At 48.2% G+C, this 24,637-nt stretch overlaps 1 protein-coding gene across 2 annotated transcripts in view; it reads right to left on the bottom strand.

Annotated features, from left to right (window-relative positions):
- Positions 1-24,637, bottom strand: part of MDN1 (midasin AAA ATPase 1) — a 765,271-nt gene that overhangs the window by 587,166 nt on the left and 153,468 nt on the right. For both annotated transcript variants that reach the window (XM_029595415.1, XM_029595414.1), the window contains exons 19-22: positions 22,170-22,266; positions 17,727-17,840; positions 15,304-15,451; positions 3,444-3,554 (exon numbers count right to left, since the gene is read on the bottom strand). In XM_029595415.1, the coding sequence (XP_029451275.1) occupies positions 3,444-3,554; positions 15,304-15,451; positions 17,727-17,840; positions 22,170-22,266 (470 nt within the window). The remainder of the gene's footprint in view (positions 1-3,443; positions 3,555-15,303; positions 15,452-17,726; positions 17,841-22,169; positions 22,267-24,637) is intronic.

Below are 24,637 nucleotides of genomic sequence, written 5' to 3'. Positions count from 1 at the left end.
GGATTCCGTCTTAGGTTCCCCCAAGGTACTTGTGCCCGGGATAGCGAGCTCTTTCAGGCTGTGTGTGACTAGGTCTGGGAGCTTGTCTTTGTTGAAGAAATGCCTCGTGGTTCGGTGGGGTTCAGTCCCTGGGGGGAGTTCCCCTTCCTCCAGGGGTCCTGAATAGCCATCTGAGTTGTCCGTGTCCCCGAGGGTGGGGCTTCTGGGTGGTGGAGGCACTTCTCTGGGCATGGAGGGTCCCGGGATGTTGAGGACCTCTGGCAGAGGCTGTGGCCGTGTTATCGGAGGCCCCGGCTACATGTGGACGAAGGTATGCAGGCCTTTGAAGAATTCCACCCAGGGCCAAACTTATGCGCCCGGCACAGTAGGTGTGTGGTTGTGCTCATTGCAAGAGATGTGTGTGCATGGCTCACCTCTATGTGCACCGGTCGGGACAGCGGACAGGGCGGCGAATAGGTCAAAATGGCAACTGCAACCATGCGGCCAGAATGGCGACCTCCAAGGGTCTCCATGTGGGAGGACTCCCGAATCTGACCGGTGGCACTGGCGCCAGCTGGCGATCTGTGCGATTCTTCAAACTTCGGAGATCAGAGACTTTAAAGAAGTTTTCTACCTTACCTTGTCTCGGCGTTTCCCGGTCTCGTTCCGGGCGGTCTCCAGCTGCGGGGAGAGAGGGAAAATACCTTCGCTGCCACGCTCGAAGTTGCACCCACTGCCTCTCAGCCTCACCTGTTGCCGGGGGCTAAGTCCACGCTGAGGGTCGGCTGCTGGACAAAGGCCAACCTCCGAGTAATCGCAGAAATCACCTTGGGAATTCTCGACTGGGGGAGGGACCAAGGGGTGTCATTGCAGGAGAGCGGGGCTAATCTGTAGAGGTAAGATTTCTTGTTTTGGGTTTCTTTGGTAAATTACTCTAATGCTACGTGAGCGTGCATAGAGTCCCAAACTGCTATGGAGACGGAAAATACTGAAGAGCTGCACTTCCTGCAGTGGTATATGTACTAGGGCTGACGTCAGATTGAAATCTGATCCGTCTCCAACTGCTATCAGGAGTACACTATAACCATTGGTCCTGAGTCCATCTGCTACACGCTAGGAAATTGAGTCTTAGACCACATGTCCGCCGACCAACTGTGCAGCTATAGAAGCAGTCATGCAGCCACCAGAGAGATCATACTCCTAGCCACAGTGCACAGCAGATCATATAAAGCATCTGCCACACAAGCGATCCCTGCCTCCAGATGAGCGGCCTATTTGAGGGACAGCACTCCTGGAGAAACCTGTTCCTGTGGCTTCTGGATCCAACATAAGCAAACGCGTTGCATTATACTTGCCCACACAGCCACCTGGAGACAAGGCTAACACCTCAAACATTTGCTTCAACTGAATTTCCAGCTTGTGATCCCAGATATCCTTGAGAGCAGCAGCTCCCAACATCAAAATCATGGTCATCTTGGTCACTGCCGAGACCGCTGCATCCACCTTAGGATTTTTTAAGGTGATCCAAATGCTCTTCCAACAAGGGATACAGCTTTGCCATTGCTCTTCCAACCTTCAAGCCCGCTTCTGGGGAGTCCCACTCCCGGCTAATAAGCTTCTGAATGTTAGGAATGGGAAAGGCACTAAGTGGATCCCACAGACCATCAAGGACTGGATTATTGCCCTTGTTGTCAGACTCCTCCTGAGTCTACGTCACTCCCAATTCCTCCAACCCCTGAGGAATAAGAGGCTACAGCTCCTCTTTTTAAACAGGCATACCACCCAGGATTCATCACCATCCGCCCCAGCTCCTTCAGCGGGGTCCGGTTCATCCTTGCTTCCATCCAAGCCCAGGTTCTGCTCACCATCTGGGTCCCCCTCCGGATCCACAGCTGGATAAGACACCACATCCTCTTGCGGTACCATCAGAGTCATCCAGATCTCTGAGGTCCAACTCCGTATGTGCGGTACAGAACCAGCGATGCCTGTCCAATCTCCCGAGATCTTTTGGAGAGGCCTGAAGACTTCTCCTTGGCCTTGCTTAGCTGCCTTCCTTGCCAGAAAGGCCTTGTGCGTAAGCAAAACCCCACGGGCCCTCAGCTACCTTCTCAGGGATACTGGGCTCTAAGACCATTCCCTCATCAACACCATCCTGCGCCACAGGAGAGGTGGAGGAAAGTAAAAAAAAAAAAAAACCAAACACATGCTTTTATTTCAGCTGCGAGTAATAGGACTCTCCTGACTGCTTTAACACTGGCAGCAACATCCCCTTATGACTCCACTTAAGCATCAGCCAAGCAGTTTGTAAAGGACCACTGGTCACAGCCCCAAACAAAGTCCCAATCCCATTTACACTGATCCAAGCGAACTACTTTCAGCAAACAGGATCTGAAGAGGGGACTTGTGTGGTTATGAAAATTCATGGCCTACATTTTTTTTTGTTGTTTTATCACAACCTGATACTACGAAACAAAATGATAGCCATGAATAAAAAAGTTCTGCATTTTTATTTTTTTTTGTGGGGGGGAATTTGAGAGTGAGGTGGGGTATTTTTGCTTGATCATGACAACCCAAGCCAGAACTGTGCGTGCTCCGTATTTTACCTGTTACCATCAGAACATCCGTGACTGCAGCAACAATACATCATACAAAGCTAGGTCCCACTAGCCCCCTCTTGTTTTGTTTTTTTTAAAGGAAGGAGGGGTGATGGAACTGTACACCAAACAAACAAAGCAGATTGACCAATAGTTCTCCGTTAGATCAGCTGATCAAAAGATGACGATAGGGTGTGAGGGTGCTCAGACTGGGGCCAAATGGATTGTCAATTCCAAAATGCAACAAGAGCAATCTAGACTCCTATAACACTACAGTGATAAGAGGAAAGTAGCCTTAATCAACAAAAAGGACCACTAAAATTCAGGGGTTTATCAAAGTACATTCTTGGCTACTAGACAGTCTATTGTGATGTTAACATAAAATTTACCATACTGGGTCAGACCAAAGGTCCATCAAGCCCATTATCCTATTTCCAACAGTGGCCAAGCCAGGTCACAAGTCCTGGCAGGATCCCAAAGGGTAGACAGATTCCAAGCTGCTTATCCCAAAAATAAGCAGTGAAGATCTACAACTCCACCTTAAGGAGTTATGAACTTTTTTCAGGAACCTGTCCAAACTTTTTTTTAAACACAGCTACGCTAACAGTTTTCACCACATCCTCTGGCAACAAATTCCAGAGCTTAATTATGCGTTGAGTAAAAAAATACTAAATTGTACATTTAAAAATAAGTAACATCATTGTGTCCCCCTAATCTTTTACTTTTTAAAAGAGTAAACAACCGATTCACATTTACTCATTTCACTCCACTCATTTTAAAGACCTGTATCATATCTCCCCTCAGCCCTTTAGGGAAATGAATAGCTCTTTTCAAATAAAAAATACACTTTAAAAGAAAACAGACACCTACCTGTTTGAGTAGGTTTTTGATGCTACAGTGAACAATGTGATGAGAGATTAAGTTCTGCACTATTGGATGAGAGATTCTGTCCAGTTGTGTCAGGAAGCCCAAGCAAAAACCCTAGAATCACAAAAAGAGGATTACTAAAACAAGACATCTTAAGAACATACAAGTTGTACAAGTATTACTGAAAAGACAGACTGTCTCCTCCAAGCTACCAACACCAGCAACTAAAGCTAATCTGTAGATATCCAATTTACATGTGTCCTTTTGCAAACAAACTTAGAATTTTTGGCCACCGCATGGCTCAGGAGACTGCTGTGGTGCACCAAAGTGGAAGGCAACAAACAGTAGTACATCTGCTTCGGGTGCAGGGGTGTTCAAAGTAGCAAAATTTAATGCCAGAAGATTACAATGGACACTCCCAAAAGCTGCATTTTGCCTGCTTTCAGAAATTAAATAAAGCCAGGGCAAGTCTATTCTCTTGCACGGCTGTGAAGCCAGGAAATTAAAACCCTATTTCCTGAAAGCAAAAAACAAATTTGCTTGTCAGACACAGCTTTATCACACACACAATTGTCACTCAATCCCAATATCACTGAGTATACTGAACAGTGCACTTCCCCCCAACACCAAATGGTACTGCAGGCAACAAAAGCCTTTTGGAAGAAAGTTGTGTCAACTCTATCACAGCAAATATTTCCTGAAACTAAAAATGAGGGTCCCAGGAAAGGAAAATTAGTTTCTTACCTGATAATTTTCGTTCCTGTAGTACCAAGGATCAGTCCAGGACACCTGGGTTGTGACCCCGCACCAGTAGATGGAGACAGATTAAAACTTGTGGGCGGAGCCATATATGCTCCTGTGCCAGTCACAGCCCCTCAGTCATACGTAATGTCAAAGTAGACAAAAAACAGAACAACCAAACTAAATAACTAACCTTAACAGGGAGCCATTCAAGGACCCCCAACCGGAACAGAACCCCAAAACGAGGGAGCAAAGCAATAACCGGAATAGTTAACAAGAGATGAGCGGACTCTCCGATTCTTCACAACAGCACGGGCGGGATCCTGGACTGATCCTTGGTACTACAGGAACGAAAATTATCAGGTAAGAAACTAATTTTCCTTTCCCTGTACGTACCAGGATCAGTCCAGGACACCTGGGATGTACCAGAGCTAAATTACCGAGGGTGGGAAGCAGAGAGTCCCGCTCGAAGTACCCTCTCTCCAAAACCCCCGGAAACCGCAGCCTGAACATCCAACCGATAGTGTCTAATGAAGGTATGTAAGGACTTCCAGGTAGCTGCCCTACAAATCTCTTGAGGCGAAACCTGAGAAGATTCCGCCCAAGACGCAGCATGAGCTCTTGTCGAATGAGCCCTGAGACCGTTCGGGATAGGCTTCCCTCGTAACACGTACGCTGAGCCGATGGCCTCTTTAAGCCACCGTGCGATTGTCGTCCTGGAAGCCGGGCCTCCTTTCTTTGGGCCCGAGAATAGAACAAAGAGATGATCCGACACCCGGAAAGGGTTAGTGACTTCTAGATAACGGAGGAGAACCCTCCGCACATCCAACTTCCGCAATTCTTTCCATTGCGGGTCCGAATATTCAGCACCTGCGAAAGCAGGAAGCTCAATAGACTGGTTCAAATGAAATGGTGACACCACTTTTGGCAAAAAAGACGGAACCGTCCGCAGGGAAACTCCCGTATCTGAAATCCGCAGGAATGGCTCCCGACAAGACAAAGCCTGTAATTCCGAGACTCTCCGAGCAGAGGTAATCGCAACCAGGAAAACGGTCTTTAAAGTAAGATCCTTAAGAGTAGACCGTTTTAAGGGTTCGAACGGAGCCGTAGACAAAGAAGAAAGGACCCAATTAAGATTCCAGGAGGAACATGGATGATGTAGTGGTGGACGAAGATGTTTAGCCCCCCGAAGAAAACGAGAGACATCGGGATGCAGGGCCAGAGAGGAACCGCGAACCTTACCCCGCAGACAACCAATCGCCGCCACTTGTACACGAAGGGTACTACAAGAAAGCCCTTTGGCTAGACCAGCCTGAAGAAAAGTCAGAATATCAGAGACGGAAGCGGAAATGGGATCTAGCCCTCGGCTGATACACCACTCCTCAAAAACTACCCAGACACGTACATAAGCCAAGGACGTAGACTGCTTTCTGGACCGCAGTAACGTGGCTACCACCGCATCTGAATAGCCTTTTTTCTTTAGACGTTGCCTCTCAAAAGCCATGCCGCGAGACAGAAGTGATCCGCATCCTCCAAACAAACGGGGCCCTGACGAAGGAGCCCCGGAAACCCCTGTAGCCGAAGGGGAACATCCACCGACAGCTGAACGAGATCCGCAAACCAAGGGCGCCGTGGCCACTCCGGCGCTACCATGATCACGTTGGACGGGTGCAACTCTATGCGCCTTAAGATCTTGCCTATCATTGGCCACGGAGGGAATACGTACAACAACACGTTGGCTGGCCAAGGAAGAACCAGCGCATCGACGCCCTCGGCTCCTCGCTCCCGACGTCGACTGTAAAATCGAGGAGCCTTCGCGTTGTGCCACGTGGCCATCAGGTCCATGTGGGGCAGCCCCCACCGATCGCAAATGAGATGAAAAGCATCTTCCGTCAGCTCCCATTCTCCGGGGTCGAGGTGGTGTCGACCGAGGAAGTCCGCCTGAACATTGTCGACCCCGGCTATGTGAGATGCTGCTATGGAGTTGAGATGGCGCTCTGCCCAACTCATCAGAAGCTTTGCCTCTTCCGCCACAAGTGGACTTCTTGTCCCTCCTTGGCGATTGATGTATGATACTGTTGTTCCATTGTCCGACAACACACGGACCGCCTTCCCTTGGACCAACGGGAGGAAGGCTTGCAGAGCCAGGCGCACCGCTCTGGTTTCCAGACGGTTGATGGACCACTGCGACTGGACGGAGGACCATCGGCCCTGTACCGACTTGTCTAGGCAGACCGCTCCCCAACCGGAGAGACTGGCATCCGTCGTCACCACTGTCCAATCGGGGACCAACAGAGACACTCCGCAAGAGAGATGGCCCGGATCGAGCCACCAGTGAAGACTCTCCCGCGCCTGAGTCGTGAGTGGAAGTGGTAGGTGGAACTCTTCTGATACCGGCTTCCATCGGGAGAGCAACGCAAATTGTAATGGTCGCAGATGAGCAAAAGCCCAAGGAACCAACGCCAGTGTGGACGCCATAGATCCCAGAACCGTAAGATAATCGCGAACCAGCGGCAGCTGAAGACTTAATAATCGACGCACTTGACACTGAAGCTTGCGTGCACGATCCGCGGACAGAAAAACCTTGCCCTGCTTCGTGTCGAAAAGAGCTCCCAGGTATTCCAAGGACTGGGTAGGAACAAGCTGACTCTTGTTGAGATTGACAACCCAACCTAAGGTCTGCAACAACTGGAGGACTCTGGCCACCGCCTGACGGCAACGGGTCTCGGACTTGGCCCGAATAAGCCAATCGTCCAAGTAGGGGTGTACCAGGAACCCCTCTTGTCGAAGATGAGCCGCCACTACTACCATTACCTTTGTAAATGTTCGCGGAGCTGTGGCGAGGCCGAAGGGAAGAGCCCGAAATTGGTAGTGTCTGCCCAAGATGCAAAATCTGAGGAACCTCTGGAAAGACGGCTGAATTCCGACGTGGAGGTACGCCTCCGTGAGATCTAAAGAGGCCATGAATTCGCCTGGACGAACTGAGGCAATCACTGACCGAATTGTTTCCATCTTGAAGTGTGGAATGCGCAGACATTTGTTTACCCCTTTGAGATCCAAAATTGGCCGGAACGTGCCGTCCTTCTTTGGCACGATGAAGTAGATGGAATAACGACCTGCGCCTTGCTGATCGGGAGGTACGGGGACGATTGCTCCTAAGTCCTCCAGACGCCTGAGAGTGCTTAGCACTGCCATGGTCTTTTTTGGGCACTTGCAGGGCGACATCAGGAACTTGTCCATTGGAGTCCGTACAAAATCTAACGCGTAACCGTGCCTTATTACATTGAGGACCCACTGATCGGATGTTATTTTGGTCCATTCCTCGAAAAATAAAGTCAACCTCGCCCCTACGTTTGGAACGGAGGTCCTTGGTTGCCGTAAGGAATGGACCCGCCGTATCTCATTGAGAGGCTTTGGGACCCGAGCCGGACGGGGTGCCTCCCTGTCTGCCGTAACGTTTCCCACGAAAGGACTGTAGCCACGAAGAGGCCCGGGAAGAAGTCGAGCGATAAGAAGGAGCCGAGGACCTCTGTGGACGAGATCTCGTTACCTCGAAACCGGGACCTGGACGGATAGGAGGATCGGGCTCTGGACCTGTCTTCTGGGAGTTTAAAAGCTCTGTTCTCTCCAAGAGAAAGCATGAGATCATCCAACTCTTTGCCAAATAACAACTTCCCCTTGAAGGGCAGGGCTCCAAGGTGAGCCTTGGAGGATCCATCCGCCGACCAATTGCGAAGCCAAAGCAAGCGACGCGCCGAGACTGCAGAGACCATGGATCTTGCTGAAGTACGTAGTAGGTCATAAAGAGCATCCGCACTATAAGCAATGGCAGCCTCTAGGCGATCCGCCTGCGTGGCCTCTTCAGGAGAAAGACCTGCATTCGCCTGTAGAACTTGGGCCCAGCGCAAACTAGCCCGCATGGCATAGTTGCTACAAATGGCAGCCCGGACCCCCAACGCTGAGTCCTCGAAGATCTTTTTGAGCTGCACCTCAAGCTTCCTGTCCTGTATGTCTCTAAGGGCTGTGGCCCCAGTGACCGGAATCGTGGAACGTTTAGTTACCGCCGACACCGCTGAATCCACCTTTGGAAGCCGAAGAAGTTCCAGTGCGTCTTCTGGCAAAGGGTAGAGCTTATCCATTGCCTTAGATACCTTCAGACCTAGTTCAGGAGTATCCCACTCCCGAAACAAAATGTCAGACGCCGAGAAATGGAATGGGAAGGCTACCGCTGGACCAGTGAGTCCTAGGAGGACCGGGTCCACAGTTGCTCCGGGGCGCGAGACTGTCGGTGGGGCTTCAACCCCTAACTCGCTGAGGATTGCAGGGATAAGCGGGGACAGCTCGTCCCTTCGGAAAAGGCGTACCACCTTTGGGTCGTCCCCATCACCGGCTTGCGAAGGTTTGCTCAGCCATGTTTGGGCAGAACTGTCCCCTGACGCGCCATCGGCCCCCATCAGGGGCTCGTCGGGCGGATTTACCTCATCTTGTGAGGTGGACTCTGATTCTGTATCCTGCGGGATACCTCTTGGTGTCCGAGTTCCTGTCGCAGGGTCATCCCGAGATTTTTTCTTCCTTTTTAGAGTGTCCATGAAGTTCCTTGCGCCTGCGGCCCTTATATTTTAAAACTTTTCGCAGCAGGAGGGCAAAATCCGCCGAAAAAGACGACCCCGAATCTGAGGAGTCCGTTTCCTCGCCAGCCTCATCCGGGGACTCAGCCCCCCCAGCGGAAGCCCCCCCTGAAGGCCGTTGTTGAGGAGATAACTCGGGAGGCGCGGCAGAAACCCCTGCAGGTTCCTGTACAACTTCGTGAACTGAGGCCAAGATGGCCGCCGCTCCTGCACTAAGCGGGAAGGAGTCAGCTGGCACGATAGAAGCGGCGGGAGTGCACGACGGCGACCGTACCGACCGGGAATGGACCCCCCTACCTGACAGACGGTCCTTCCCCGCCCGGGACGCATGCAGAACAAATTCCCTCACGAGAGAGCCGCGCGCGCGCAGAGCCGCAAGCACGGCAAGTTGTGCCCCTAGGCATTCTCGCGGCCGCAGCGGGAAAATGTGAAGAAAAAATTGAAAAATAAAATAAAGATTTGAATGCCGAAAAACTCCCCTCCCCTTGCCGAACCGAGGACCTTTTCTCCCCCCCCCCCCGGCGAAGAAGAAACGGAGAGCCGGCACAAACAAAAGAAATTAAACACACTTTTTTTTTTTTTTTTTTTTTTTAAAGCAAACCTGCCGCTGTCCAGGGTCCTGGGGTTCCTGCTCCTGTTGGGGGTGAGTGAACCGGGCTCCCCGGTGTCACCCCCGACGCTGCTGCTTTAGTAGTTCGGGTCCTCGACCCTCAGCAGCGGCCTCAACCAGGGGGGGATGGTCCTCTCAGAACTTTCCCACCCCCCTGGGAGGCAGGACGGACAGCTTCTTTAAACTACTCTAACCAGAAGTAGAATCAAAAAAAAAAATACAAACTGAGCTTAAAATAACCAAAATAAGCAAAATAACCCTGACTAAAACTAAGTATCAGTCCTCAGGGCACCCAGAGGCTGTGACTACACCTGCACCACCTACTGGAGACAGAGTAAGACTGAGGGGCTGTGACTGGCACAGGAGCATATATGGCTCCGCCCACAAGTTTTAATCTGTCTCCATCTACTGGTGCGGGGTCACAACCCAGGTGTCCTGGACTGATCCTGGTACGTACAGGGAATGAGCAATAATTCCTCGCTTTACAAAATGTTCATGCCCATGATTCCTTGAACAGCAGCAGCATAACCATAAAGTGCTAGCACTGCAACCATTTGCTCTGGGCTAAAAGGCATCATGAAGACCACCTCTTTCATATATCTAGAAAAAATGTTCTAGGATAGCCATTTCCAAATTGCATCTGTCTGCAAAACAAAAGTTTGGATTCATTATCTGCCAAGGCCTTCTTTCAGCTGGTGCTTCGTTCAATGACAACAGGTTTTGCATAACCCATGTTATCTTACAGGCGTTTCTGGAAACTAGACAAAAACAAGGGTTTTAGGAATGGGCGATAGTTATTTCTTCTGCAATGCTGGTTAGCCTATTCCTTCTCCCAGAACATTGTTGATTTAAACTGCTGCATTTTCAATGTCTGCTCTGGTTCCAGAGAGATTAAGAAGAATTCAGAAGAGGGAATGTACTTTTATCTATTCTTGACAGACTGATGGCATGCAATTTCAAAACAATCTTAGGTTGCATTTGGTTATTTTATGGTTCAGATGCCATTTGCAGAGAAAGGAGAGGGTGGGTCAAACTGCATCAAAGTTCTCTGTAACCCATAGCTTCCTCTCCCCCATGGGATCAAGTGTCTATAACGAGGGATCCTGCTACGAGATTTAAATTTCCAAAAGAAGGTAAAACGAGAAAGCTGCTGCATGAATGGGTGACACTTCTTACCCTACCACCCCCCTCCCCCTCTGTTTTGGCATGCTAATCTAGGAGCATACTGTAGCTCCATATAATTCCTTCCATTTGAAATGAATTATGAGTCATCAGGACAAAGTACCTATATAAGCACAGCACCAATGGAAAGCCCTTGTGTTAAAAAGGCAAGCAGTTGCTCACCTATAATAGATGTTCTCAGAGGACAACAGGATGTCAGTCTTTGCACATGTGGTGGAAGAGTTGCCTATGGTTAGAGCAGCAGGCTGCAAACCAGGGAAGCCAGCGTTCAAATCCTGCTGTGCCACTCCTTGTGACTTTGGGCGAGTCACTTTACCCTAGATTGTAACCCTCTGGGAATAGGGAGGTACCTACATTATCTGAATGTGATCTGCTTTGAAGTGACCGCAAAAGGCAAAATATTAAATGATCATCACTTGAAGCCCAGCATGGAAAACGTATGCCAAAGTTTCTAGAACTTTGACTGCCTCACTGGGCGACCAGAACTGCACACAATTCTCAAGGTGCAGTCACACCATGGACCTATGCAAAGGCATTAACATTCTCAATTTTGTTCTCTATTCCTTTCAAAATAATTCCTAACATTCTATTTGCCTTTTTGATCACCACACAGATGAAGATTTCAAGGTATTGCCAACTCCAAAGGGAAGTAGGTGGGTTTCGTTAGGACTGACATCATGCTGTCCTCGAACACCTGCTGCAGGTAACTCTACTTTCTCAGGACAAATAGGATGGCAGACCTCATACATGGGAATCCCTGCCCCCAGTGAAAAAAAAAAATGAGGGAGACAAATCTATGCCAGCAGGTACATCATTTTTGTTGGCAAAAAGCCGGCATGTTTAATTCATAACCCATGAAGGTATGTTGCTCGCAGGGACATGCCTTGTGACAGAGCCCAGGACCAGATTTGCACAGCCTCTTGGCAGAGGAAGAATGATCCTGTGCCTCCTTGCTTGATGTACCACAAAGCAACCTGATAGTCCATTCGAATCAGGGCCACCTTGAGAAACAAATGGTTTCCGAACGCCCAAAGCACATAATAAATTGCCCTAAGCTCCAAGAAGTTTATCTGACAGAGCTTCTTGAGTGGTCCATTGACCCTGCGCGTGGAGGTTGTCCACATGGGCATCCCAGCCCTGGGGAGAGGCATCGGTGGTAAGCACTATTTGAGGCAGGACAGCCTAGAAGGGAATCCCCCGTTCCAGAGTGAAGATGTTCTCCCACCAGGATACAGAGACCCTCAGAGGTTGTGTGATGAAGACATGAGCCTCGAGGTCCTGGATGCCTGCTGCCATTGGGACGGCAACATCCACTGTGCTTTGTGCATTCAGAGGTGGGCTAATGGGGTAACGAACAGTGGCTGCCATGTGGCCCAGCAAGCAAAGCAGTAGGCGAGCACTCACACATACAGACTGTTGCGCACCAAGGCTGTCAGCAAGGACAGGACAAGAGCCCGATCATGGGGCAAAAACGCTTTTGCCTGAGCTGTGTCCAGTTTGGCTCCTATGAAGTCCAGCTGAAGAGACAGGCAAAGGTGGGACTTCGGGTAGTTGATAAATCCCAGAGACTGCAGCGCCACCATTGTCCAGGCCAAAGCATCCAGCGCTCCTGCCTGGGGGTTGCTTTTGATCAGCCATTCTAGGTAAAGGAAGACATGCACCGCCTGCCATCTGAGCTGTGCTGCACCACTGCCAGGCATTTGGGTAAAGACACGAGAGGCTGAGGCCAAACCAAATGGCAGCACTCTATTGATAGTGAGCCTTCCCCACCACAAAGCACAAATACTTCCTGTCTCTGGGAAAGATGATGATGTGGGTGTAGGCATCCTTGAGGTCGGGGGAGCAGAGCCAGTTCCCTTTTTTGAGCAGGGGGATTAGAGTACAAAGAAAAACCATTTTGAACTTTTCCCTTCTGAGGGATTTGTTCAATGCCTTGAGATCGAGAATGAGGTGCAAGTCCCCAGTTCCCTTGGGTATCAAGAAATACTTTGAATAGAACCCTCAACCCTGGTGGTGGTAAGGAACGGGTTCTACTGCTCCCACCTGTAGGAGGGCAGAGAGCTCTGCAAGAAGAATGTCCTGTTGGGCGGATGAACCCCATGATGACCATGGGGGAGAGTCCTCCAGTATCTCTCTGAAGTTCAGTCGATACCCCTGATGAACAATGGTGAGGACCCAATGGTCTGAGATGATGATCGACCAACAATGGGCAAAGTAAAGAAGTCTACACCCCCACTGGGGGATTAGATGGCAGGGATATGACGTGCTGATTCATGCTCGCTCGCGTCCAGTCAAAACCCATAAGACGGGGCCGGCTGGGGCCTAGGAGTTCTGTTGGAGGGAGCGGCCCCTGGAAACAGTATGGGGCGTGCGAAACTAGGAGGCAGAGGAATATTTCTACTGCCTATAGAAAGACCTCCTACAACTGAGTTGGGGAGGTTTCCATGCAGAGGATGGCGGGTCCAAAGCTCTGGCGGATAGTTCTTGAAAGTTTTCATGGTGATCCTTCAACGGGGCTACTGCATCCCTGACCTTGTTCCCAAAAAGATTCTCTCCTGTACAGGGGAGGTCAGCCAACTTCTCTTGGACCTCTGACTTTAGGTCAGAAGCACTTAGTGAGGCCATCCTACGGGCACAGATGCCCACAGCAGCCACCCTGACAGCGGTCTCCAAGATTCATCTCCCCGTGGGGCCTACACGGGTAAAGTATGCGCAAATCCCCAGACCTAGGCACTGAGGGCTATGAGGGAACAGAAGGCACTGATGGGGCCGATGGCCCCCGTGGAAGCAGGGGGTTTGAGGGTCTCAGGAGATTGGACGGCCCGAGCAAGGGCTCGGGGAAATAGGCCCCTGGATCACTGCACTGAATGGCGCCAGTGGTCGGTGTGCATCTTCCTCCTCTGAGGACACAATAATGGGTATCGCACCCGAGAGGGGTATCTGTGGCAGCTGGGTAACAGAGGGTCCTTTGGGCACCGGTTGTGTCAGAGGTGCTCCAACCAGTACATCCAGATCCTCGAGCAGGGGTACCAAGATGTATGGCAGGAGCTCCTTCACTGGTATGGGGGACGGTGGCGTTTCAATGCTCCGTAGGAGTCAAAATGACAGAATCCGATACCTTCTTCAACCAAGAAGAGTCAGAAAGTGAACTGTCTCCAGGTTACCTATCAGTCAGTGGTAACAAGGGACCCGAATAACCCCCTGATGCAGCTGACACTCCTTCCATCGATACAGCTCAGATGTTCTTCAATGTTAATGCCTTTGATGCACTGCTCTTCTGGTGTCCAAAGAGTATCCATAAGCTCCAGTTAGGAATGGAGACCTTTCAGGATCATGGTCGCACATTTCTAACACTCTGGACCTCATGTGATGCACAAAAGCTAAGGGCACATCTATCAAGAGGGCCCATGACAGACATGGTTCTTTTGCACCAGAAGCAATGCTGGAACCCATTAGACATATCCAGCTGAAACAGAAGAGACGCAAACTTGAACTCTATGGCTGCGGCAGGTTATGGCCCGCGGGGACCAGTGACACACCACCATAGAAGGGAATGTCATGAAAGTCAATTTAGCGAAAGTGACTGAAAAACCTTACCTACGGTAAACTATGATGAATAGACAAATGGGATCATGCAAAGAACAATCCTGTTTCTGGGAGGAAAAAAAAAAACAGGCCCAGAAACAGACACCAGACTGCAGGTGAAGCTACATGAAAAAGTAAGCCTGAAGGGACCCCATGGAGACATGCCCAATGAGGCACAGTCAAAGTTCATCAGATGATGTCACTCCATGTATGAGAACGGAGATCCTGCTTGTCCTCTTAGAAAAACAGGTGAATTTGAAGGAAAAAATGTTATAGCAAAAATCAAAAGCTTCTATGGTAGATAAGTTAAGAGGTTATCTTCCTTGCACCCTACAAGTAGTTTAAGTCATTGGAAAATTGATTTGCAGGCCATGATACCTTACAGTGAGAGCCACCATAAGTACTGGACCAAGATAATGAGCATTTGAGATCACACAAGCTTGCTTTGGAAGGTGATCTTGAAATCTCACATGCATTGCCTTCAGTTTTTAATGCTGGTAAAAATAAGTTTGAGTTATTGCAACCTATTTTATTCAAGACTGTAAAGCACCTTAAAGATTAGAAATGTGTTTGTCTGAGCAGCCTCAGTCTCCTCTACCCATTTTTCTTCCATACAGAACACCACTCTTCTCATCTAAATCTCAGTACTAGCTAGACCTCTCAATGTGCCTGTTTCTTGGGCTCTCTCCTTTCATCTCTTGGTCTTTTATTTTAGTCTTCTTTTATCTTGTCCTAATAAATTTTATTTTCACATTTTGTTTTGCATGACAGCAGAACACACCAAGCACTTATTAAAACCCCTTTGAGGAACAAAGGTTAAGCTATTTAGCCTTGCTAAGAAATGCTAAAAAAAAAAAAAAAAAACGCAAACAAACACAAAAACAAACCTTGACCAATATAACATGTAAGCAAAAGAATTTAAAAACAGCTGCTGTGGCTTTCTGCAGCCCCAGCTTCTTCTCTAGACAGTTCTGCTGCTCACTAGAGAAAAACAGTTAGTAAGAATAAGGGAGGCGCAAACAAGGGAAAGTGCGATCAATCACTACATACATAAAATTGTGAGGGATATCAGTATCTACAAGAATTTAAAATAAAAAGGGGTAAAAGCCAATATTACCTCGTAGAGTGAGCGCTGAATGTTCTTACAGGGATTAGCAGCTGCATATCTCAGAGCTCTGCACAGCGTGCGAAGGCTATAATGGGGTCTGTGCCCCGTACCATCCACCAGTTTTGTACTGGCCTCTTTTCGGACACACAAGTAAAAGCTGAAACAAAGGGGGGGGGGAATCAGTGTGTTGAAAACCATTACTGTATTTTCCTTTAATATACCGTATTTTTCGCACTATAAGACGCACCTGACAATAGGACGCACCTAGGATTTGGAGGAGGAAAATTAAGAAAAATAATTCTGTCCCCTTGATGGGCTCTGTACGGAGCTCCCCGCTGGTGGCAGTCCATGGGATATTTTTTTGGTTTTGTTTTTTTATAGTAAGGCAGAGAACATCCACACAGGTACTTGCTGCTTTTCTCTCCCTCACAATCATACAAGGCTCTTTCACACTCACTAGCACTCTCCCCCACTCAACTCATTGGCTCTCCCTCACATATACACATACCCACAGACAATCACACACTCAGACTCTCTCCCTCATTCACACAGCTCTCTCACACCAGTTATTTTAAACTTTCATGACTGCTCCAAAGTTCAATAATAAATAGTCAGGGCTATATTACATTGATTAGGAGAGCAATTGCTCCTAATATTTCAACAGGTAGCCACTTAATCAGCACAGGCAGTAATTCTATTTGCTGGTCTGTGTCATGTGTCCTCCATCCCAGGCAGTATACCACCCCCATGACCCTCCAATACATCCAAACCACAAGGAGTGAAGTTCTTACTCTGGACTGCAAGAGAGGTCCTCCTGCAGAGCCCGAGCTCCCCGCCGGTCCCGGGGTGCAGCTCACTGCAAGATCGGCATGGCGCAGGTCAGTCATCATCTGTTTGAACCGCGTGGGCTACGGAGGCCCTTCCAGTTCAAACAGCTCCCTGCCGGTCTGCTGTTCCCAGGGTGCATCCCACTGCGAAGGCTGGCGCGGCACAGGTCAAATGCCAGCCATCCAAACTGGAGGGGCCTCCATAGCCCACGCAGTTCAAACAGCTGATGCCTGACCTGTGCGGCGCCGGCCTTCGCAGCGAGATGCACCCCGGGAACAGCAGACCGGCAGGGAGCTCAAGTTCCGCCGGCAGAATGTGACACATCCGCGTCACCATGCTGATTGGGAGGGGGCGGGGAACGGCGCGCGAGAGGGAGATGCACCCCGGGAACAGCAGACGGGCAGGGAGCTCAAGTTCCGCCGGCAGAATATGACACACCCGCGTCACCATGCTGATTGGGAGGGGGCGGGGAACGGCGCGCGAGAGGGAGAGACACTACCTTCGCTCCATAAGACGCACCCACATTTCCCCCCCATTTTTTGGGGAAAAAAAGTGCGTCTTATGGAGCGAAAAATACGGTAAGCAGTGATATTCTTTAGAATCTGGGGTTTGTTTGGTTTTGTTTTTTTTAGTTGAAACTTTATTTTCTCTACCACCATGAACAAGTTAATACAGAGCATCCAACTACAATAGACACAGGACTTCTGATTTTCAGTTAATCCCCAAATTCCTGGAACAGCACCCTCAATGGGGAAATTGGGTTTTTCTATTTTAACCGGGGGGTGGGAACTCAACTAAAATAGTCTTACCTTCAAGTGCTCCAATTACATCTGACTACCAGGAATCAAGAGGCGGCATAGAAGCAGCGGTTGGACAATGTCATCACATCCAGCCCAAGCCCTCCCAACCCAAAAAAAGGCATGGCTGCAGATGTGGTCCAGTAGGCAGCCCAAGCAATGAGTGGAGAGGAGGGTAGCAAGGGGAAGAGAGAATGCCATGGTGAGGGGAAGAAGGACAGAGTGAAGAGAAAGGGAGGGAAGACTGCAATGGGGACGGGGTAGATGGAGAGCCCTTAGTCCCATAGTGACCCCCCCCCCCTACCCAATGACTACCTCTCATCCTCTCAGCCACCACCCACACCATGAGACACCCACTCCAACCCTGCAATGCCTTCACTACCTCATTTTGACTATTAAAAAAAACAAAAAAAAAATGAACATGAATTAATGTACATTTCATGAACATGATTTGGTATAAACCATTTATGATTCCAGCAGAAAAAGGACAACTTCAATTCACTTTTTCTTATTCCTTATTAATTAGTTGGAATGCAATGAGACAGGTGCCTTGAGGTTGCAGATTTGTTGATACTTTTTATTTTTATGTTGCATTGTATGCTGAGGTGATGCAGAATTGGGGGGGGTTTGTTTTGTTTTGAGAGCAGTGGAAATAGTTGCATGATATTTCATGTTGTTACCATGGAAAATTTTCGTTTAAAGAAAATGTTCCCAAATCAGAAACTCAAATTCTTGCCAGACCCATTTGGCTCTAAAATTCTATGGAAACAAATTGTGAATAAGATCTGCAATCAGATGCACACTTACTTTATGATTCCCTGTAGTGTGTTTTTGTTCATATTTAATCCTCTTAAGTAATCCATAATCAGGATTTGCAAATCACCCTCATTCTCAAGCTCTTCCACATACAGCTCCGTAAACCTGAAAAAAAAAAATAGAGATGCTACAAGAACAATTCAATGGTCTGTGTGTTACTGGCACTGTTAATTTCAATGATGCTGCAATTCCACTTTAACTATAACCTTACTTTATTGTATGCCAGAGTTTATATCTTTTCAGATTGAAAAAGAAAACACCTTCCTTGTCATTTGAGCTGTAAAGCTTGAAGATTATATTTTTCCTCAGTTTGATTTTCTCATTTTTAAATAGATCATTTTAATTTTAATTTTTGTTTTATTCTGGATCGATCCAAATACTTTTTGGTCTACTTTTTGGGCTCAAATGTGTTACTTATCATCTGTTTTTTGCGTTATGTGTGTGTCATGACACCTGAAGAATGCAATGAATGAATCTGTGTGTCAGTTTAGTGAAATGCATGTGTCTGTGTAATGTCTGAGCACTTAAGTTGTTTCTGGTCCTGACTATTGCATGTTACCAATAATAAAGAAGGATTATTATGCAGGTTAGGGATTACTAGATGTAGGGAGCTAAGGCCATGACAGAATTTGTCTCATTGATTAATTTGAATTTGTTTTGCTTGTTATATTAGGCTTTAAATAACATATACACCTAATACTGATTTAAGAGGCTATGCTCAGATGTCAGAAATACACCCAGCTGAGAAATCTGCATACGTCAAATGTCTGATTTCAGAAATCATCCCATCCTTTGTACAGAAGTCATCGTGCACTTTTCATCATATGGACCTTTATGTCATATGTGATAACTGATTGTCATAACAAAAATATGTTTATGATACATGGCGGCCAACCCTCGGCGGGGACCTAGCCCCCGATTTCGGGCGTGGCTGAGAGGCAGCGGGTGCAACCTCGAGCGCGGTGGTGAAGGTATTTGCCTCTCCCCCCGCAGCCGGAGACCGCCCAGAATGAAACTGGGAAGCGCTGAGACAAGGTAAGGTAGAAATCTTCTTTAAAGACTCTGGTCTCCGAAGCTCGAGGAGTCGCACAGGTCGCCGGCCGGGACCAATGCCACCGGGTTGATCCGCCCTAGCAGGGCCGGGCCCCGGTTAGATCCAAGGGTCCTCCCACGTGGAGACCCTCCAAGGTGGTTGCCATTTTTCCCTGTCCGCCGTCTCGATCCGTGCGCACAAAGGGCGAGCCGGGCGCACAAATTACGTGTGCGCACATTGCACGCTCAAGTACCGTGCGCACAATTTATGCGCTTAACACGCGCTTACTATGCCGGGCGCATATCTGCAACTTGTGCGCACATCCTGCCTGCACACCCATCCCACGCGCGCATAGTTGATGCACCGGAGCGCATAACAGATTTTACGCGCCTACATCTATGGCACCACCATTCCTGGTAGCCATTTGCTCGGCTCGACGGATCTCGGAACTCCAAGCTTTGTCATGCAGGGAACCTTCTTTCCATTTTTCCGACTTGGGAGTCTCATTACGCACGGCACCTGCTTTCTTACCCAAGATGGTTTCCGCTTTCCATCTGAACCAGTCTGTGGAACTTCCTTCCCAGAAGACAGTTCTAGAGATCTCAAGCGACTTGACGTAAAACGGGTTCTCATCCGCTATTTGGAAGCTACTAATCCTTTTCGTCTGATGGATCATCTTTGTTCTCTGGGGCGGTCCCAAAAGGGGCTGCAAGGCCTCCAAAACCACCATTGCTCGGTGGTTAAAGGATGCAATTTCTTCCGCTTACATCAATTCTGGGCGTACGCCTCCTGTGGGTCTCAAGGCTCATACCCTGCGCTCCCAGGCTGCCTCTTGGGTGGACAGCCAATCTGTTTCTAACTCAGGAGATATGTAGAGCAGCTACCTGGAAATCGTTGCATACTTTTGTGCATCATTATCGCTTGCATGTTCCGTCTCCAGAGTTTGGCTCTTTTGGTGCTCAAGTTCTTCGTGCTGGGCTATCCTCGGCCCACCCTACGTAGGGAAGCTTTGGTACATCCCACTGTCTGGACTGATCCGGGAAAAGAAAATTACTCACCTGCTAATTTTCGTTCATGTAGTACCATGGATCAGTCCAGACACCCTCCCTATCTGGATTGAGCCCAGCCTGTTTTCTGCTTTATCAGTCTGTATAACAGTTCCTTTTGCAAGTTCTACGAGTATTACTAAGAGCTATCTGTTTTCCAATTGAGTTTACAGTTCATATTTGTTGATCCATACCATGTATTTTCTGGCTTTGATATTCTCTATACTGAAGAGAAGCAGAGGGCGCTCCAACCTATTAGGGGCCGTCCTTACAGTTTTTCCTCTGACTTCATCTGCTGGAAGGGGGACATAACCCACTGTCTGGACTGATCCGGGTACGTACAGGGAACATCTTATTAAGTACTAAAACTGATTGTGAGACTATTCACTCAAAGGGGTACTGAGGCCTAAAGGGTAATTAAGCATCAGATGATTCTGACCAGTACAGAATATCTCACTCTCCCTACAACACAGGACTTGGTAATACTCATTTTATTCTTTGAGTATCAAAAGGGGAGAGCATGCATAGTGTTGTTCAGACTCACAGACAACTATGCTTAGACCACATCGGGACTATGTAATATAGAAGATGTGGTGTCTATTTTATAAGTTTAGAGAAAGGCAGTGTTCTGAGCTGGGAAACTGAGCTCTGGACTACAAACAGATGACTAGCTTACAAGGTCTAAATAGATAATTCCCTCAAAGTAAAACAAGACCACAAACAAATAACAGGTCTGCAACAATGAACTGACTTTACTGAGAAATAAATTTACTCACAAACAGGCCGATACAGTACAGCGCGCTCCGGCGGAGTGTACTGTTAACCCGCAATTGGACGCGCATTTGATGCGCTAGCTTTACCCCTTATTCAGTAAGGGGTAGTAGCGCGTCAAAAAAGCACGTCCAACCCCCCCGAACCTAATAGCATCCGCAAGATGCAAATGCATGTTGATGGCCCTATTAGGTATTCCCACGCGATTCAGAAAGCAAAATGTGCAGCTAAGCCGCACATTTTACTTTCAGAAATTAGCGCCTACACAAAGGTAGGCGTTAATTTCTCCAGGCACCGGGAAAGTGCACAGAAAAGCAGTAAAAACTGGTGATATTAAGTCAGAGGTCCCGAAAGTTAAAAGTTTAAAAAAAAATTTTTTTTGAAATCTGCCCATGGCTTGAAAACCGGATGCTCAAATTTGCCGGCATCCGGTTTCCAACCCCGTGGCTGTCAGCGGGTTTGAGAACCGATGCTGGCAAAATTGAGCGTCAGCTGTCAAACCCACTGACAGCTGCCTCTCCTGTCCAAAAAGAGGCGCTAGGGACGCGCTAGTGTCCCTAGCGCCTCTTTTTGCCGCGGGCCCTCATTTGAATACAGAATCACGTGCACAGGAGCGTGGCCTGTTCACCCGCGACTTTTACTGTATCGACCCAAAAGGAAGCCCTATTTAGTAGCAACACATGGAGACATTTTAGTAAATAGGTCACATTAGAAATAATGGAAGCTGCGTTAACACACATTAACGTGTCACTGTATGCCACATTTTAGTAAACAGACCCAAATGTCTACAACAATGAACTGACTGACTTTATTATAAGTCAAACTTCTGCTTTTGACTACAGACAAAATCACCAATGTTGAATTTCCTCATGTAACTGCAAGGAACTCTTTAGGATGGACGTGGTTCAAACTGGCTGTTTAGGTCATGCATACCTGGAACATCTGAATGTGTGTGTAGCTGGTAGGGATGTGCATTTTCATTCTGTGTCATTTCATATTAGTATGCACTAAATAAAATTAGTGCACACTAAAATGAAACAAAATGAATAAAGTAATTATATAAAAAACTGTATTTTGTAATTTTGATGTACAATTATTGAAAAGTTATAAAGTCTTATAAAAAAAAAAAAAAGAGTAAAGAAATAAAGCAGAGTTCCAAGGACAGCAGGATGTCAGTCCTTACACATGGGTGACATAGTCAGTTGGAGTCTGGCCCAGACCTTTGATCTTAAAGATTCTAGGACTTTCAAACACCCTACTGAGCATGTAAAGCTGAGTTATCACCCTGTCCCCTAGGCACAGTTCCTCAGTCCATGATATAGCTAATTCATGAATAAACCAACTCAGGGGAAGAGAGTGGCTTTCGTAAGAGCCAACATCTTGCTGTCCTCTGAGAACAGTAACTGCTTTCTTGGAGGACAAGCAGGATGGCAGTCCTCTAACCTGATATAAATTAGAGGTTGAATAGCATTTTGGACTTGACTTACTAAGATTTCTCTCCTCACCCACACAGACAGAATGAGACAACAGCCTTCGTGAATCAGACCTTTTAAACAACCATAAAAGCTCGTTTTCTCCACTTACCTATTCCTTATTCCTGGAGGAAGATTTCTTTTGCCAACATCTGTAGCTGGATTCATGCACGCAAACAAACGGAAGTCAGGGTGACGCACCAAGGGCTCTTAAAGGAAAGATAGGGGTATTCATTACTCATATTTGTAAAACTGCCCCTTCAGCAAGAGGTCTGAGCAAAAAAAAAAATCTAAAAGTTGTAACATAACAAAATTAAAACTTAACACTGATCTACACTACCAATAAGTAAAAATCTTAAAATGACTACTACAAAACATCAATATGAAAACACAGATATACAAAATTCCCAACCAATCAAATGCAGTAGTAAATAGTTTCACAAGAGTCATGAAAAGTTAAAATCATCAATAAACCATAATTCCATGGACAAAGAATTCCAGAAAGACAGACATATGGGAAGGCTATCTGATCTCCTATTAAGTGAGCATCCTTAACTGAGGGAACTTCTAAAGGAAAATGAGTTTCTTACCTAATAGTTTTTGTTCCTGTAGTGCCACGGATCAGCCAGACTCCTGGGTTTTGCCACCCCCCCAAGTAGATGGAGACAGATGTTTTTAAAACAAACTCCGCCTTACATAGGATGGTGCCACCTACAGTCAGGCAGTATTACTCAATGTGAAAGCATTATGACTTCAGAACTATGTACAAGAACCTCTCAACTAGACAAAAAAAAAAAAAAAATTACTCGGGTCACCGAACCCCTCAAGGAACGGAACCTGTGGACCCACTGACAAGGACAATCCAAAACAGAATAGCGTTTTCTGCAGATTTAACAAGCAAAGAAAGAGAACGAGCGGACTTCTCTCTAACTGCCATATATCTTACGGGCAGAACTCTGGACTGATCCGTGTTACTACAGGAACCTGAGCCCTCACAAGTGGTCAGACAGCTAGCTCTGAAAGAACTGGCTCCAGGATTGAGACCTCCCCAAGGTCTGCCTTTGACTTGCCCCTGGAGCCCTGAAATGCCTCTGGTTCTGAAATAGAGAGCGAATCAGCTGAAAACCCTTGGATCCTTTCGGCCTCTCTTCAGGCAACTTGTCACCTAGGTGCTTAACTGCTCCAGGTCTTTGCCAGAAAGCTACTTCCCCTTAAAGGAGAGAGCCCCCAACTGCACCTTGGAAGAAACATCAGCCAACCAGTTGCGCAGCCACAACGGCCTCCTGGCTGAGACAACGTATACCATAGTCCTCAAGGATGTGCAGATAAGATCAAACAGGGCATCAGCCCAGTAGGCAACCGCCACTTCCAAATGATCCGCCTGTTGCAACTCCTTGGGCAACAGATCCTTGGCACTCTGCAACTGTTGCACCAATTGCAAGCTAGCCCGTAGCATAAAGCTGCTGCAAACTGCCACCCAAGGGCGAATACCTCAAAAATCCTTTTGAGATATACTTAGAGCTTGCGGTCCTGTAAGTCCTTCAGTGCCACAGCGCCGGCTACTGGAATTGTAGTCCTCTTTGTAACTGCGGAAATCAAAGGGTCCACCTTTGGTCCCTTCAGGAGCTCAAAGTATCCTCAGGCAACAGATATAGTGTATCCATGGCCCTACTGACTTTCAGGCCAGTCTCCGGAGTATCCCACTCCCTGACCACTAATTGCTGCACCATCTTATGGAACGGTAAGGTAGTGGCCAGTCCTCTCAAGCCAGCCATGACCGGATCCACCGTGCCCAGGTCCTTCTCCTCCTGCGGAACCTCAATGCCCAATTCTGCGAGGACATAAGGAATGAGAGGACCCAATTCCTCCCTCTGAAAGAGAGAAACTACTTTGGGGGTCATCGCCCTCAATAGAAGGGACTTCCCCCAAATCCTGTTCCTGAGGGTCCTGGGCGCCCGAAGGCTGAGGGGGCTCGGGAGGGTCATTAGGGGCCAAATCCTGATCTGAGCCTTCTGAAGACAGCTCATCTGCAGACAGGCACCCAGCCGGGGGCTTGAGCATGCGAATCCTAGTAGCCACTGGATCCTCTGCTCCCTTCCACCTCTTCTTAGGGGGGCCACCTAAAAGCCCATGTTGAGAAGGGTCTGATCGTTTGGCCCCCTGGGCCAAAAAGGTCTGATGCATTAGTAAGATTATTTTAAGGGGGCGGGGGGGGGGGGGGGGGGAGTCTGGATAGCTCTGCTCATCCCCCTCCAGGGGATCTAAAACCTTCTTCCCTGTGCCCATCCAAGCCCCCCTGGGATCTTTGGGGCTCGAACATGCTGGGGACAGCAGTGGTGGGAGATCCCCTCCCCCTGCTGCCTGTTGTTCGTAGATATGAAAAGTGTCTAAAATGGGTGCCGTTCCTGTGCTCAGCGGGAATGGGGCTGTTACGCTGCCCAAAGCAGCTTGCGAATGTGTAGGGCCACACTGCTGCGAAGTGTCTGCCGCTGCTCCCTGCGATAAACCCTCCCCTCCAGGGAGACAGCGGGAACAAATGCCGGACCGTGAGAGCCATGTGTGAGACTCCCCACAACCTGT

This window comes from Rhinatrema bivittatum, chromosome 3 (genome assembly GCF_901001135.1).
Source record: "Rhinatrema bivittatum chromosome 3, aRhiBiv1.1, whole genome shotgun sequence".
In the NCBI taxonomy this organism is placed as follows: domain Eukaryota; kingdom Metazoa; phylum Chordata; class Amphibia; order Gymnophiona; family Rhinatrematidae; genus Rhinatrema; species Rhinatrema bivittatum.
The sequence above is the reverse complement of the archived record's forward strand: the minus strand, read 5'-3'. Positions and strand labels throughout refer to the sequence as shown.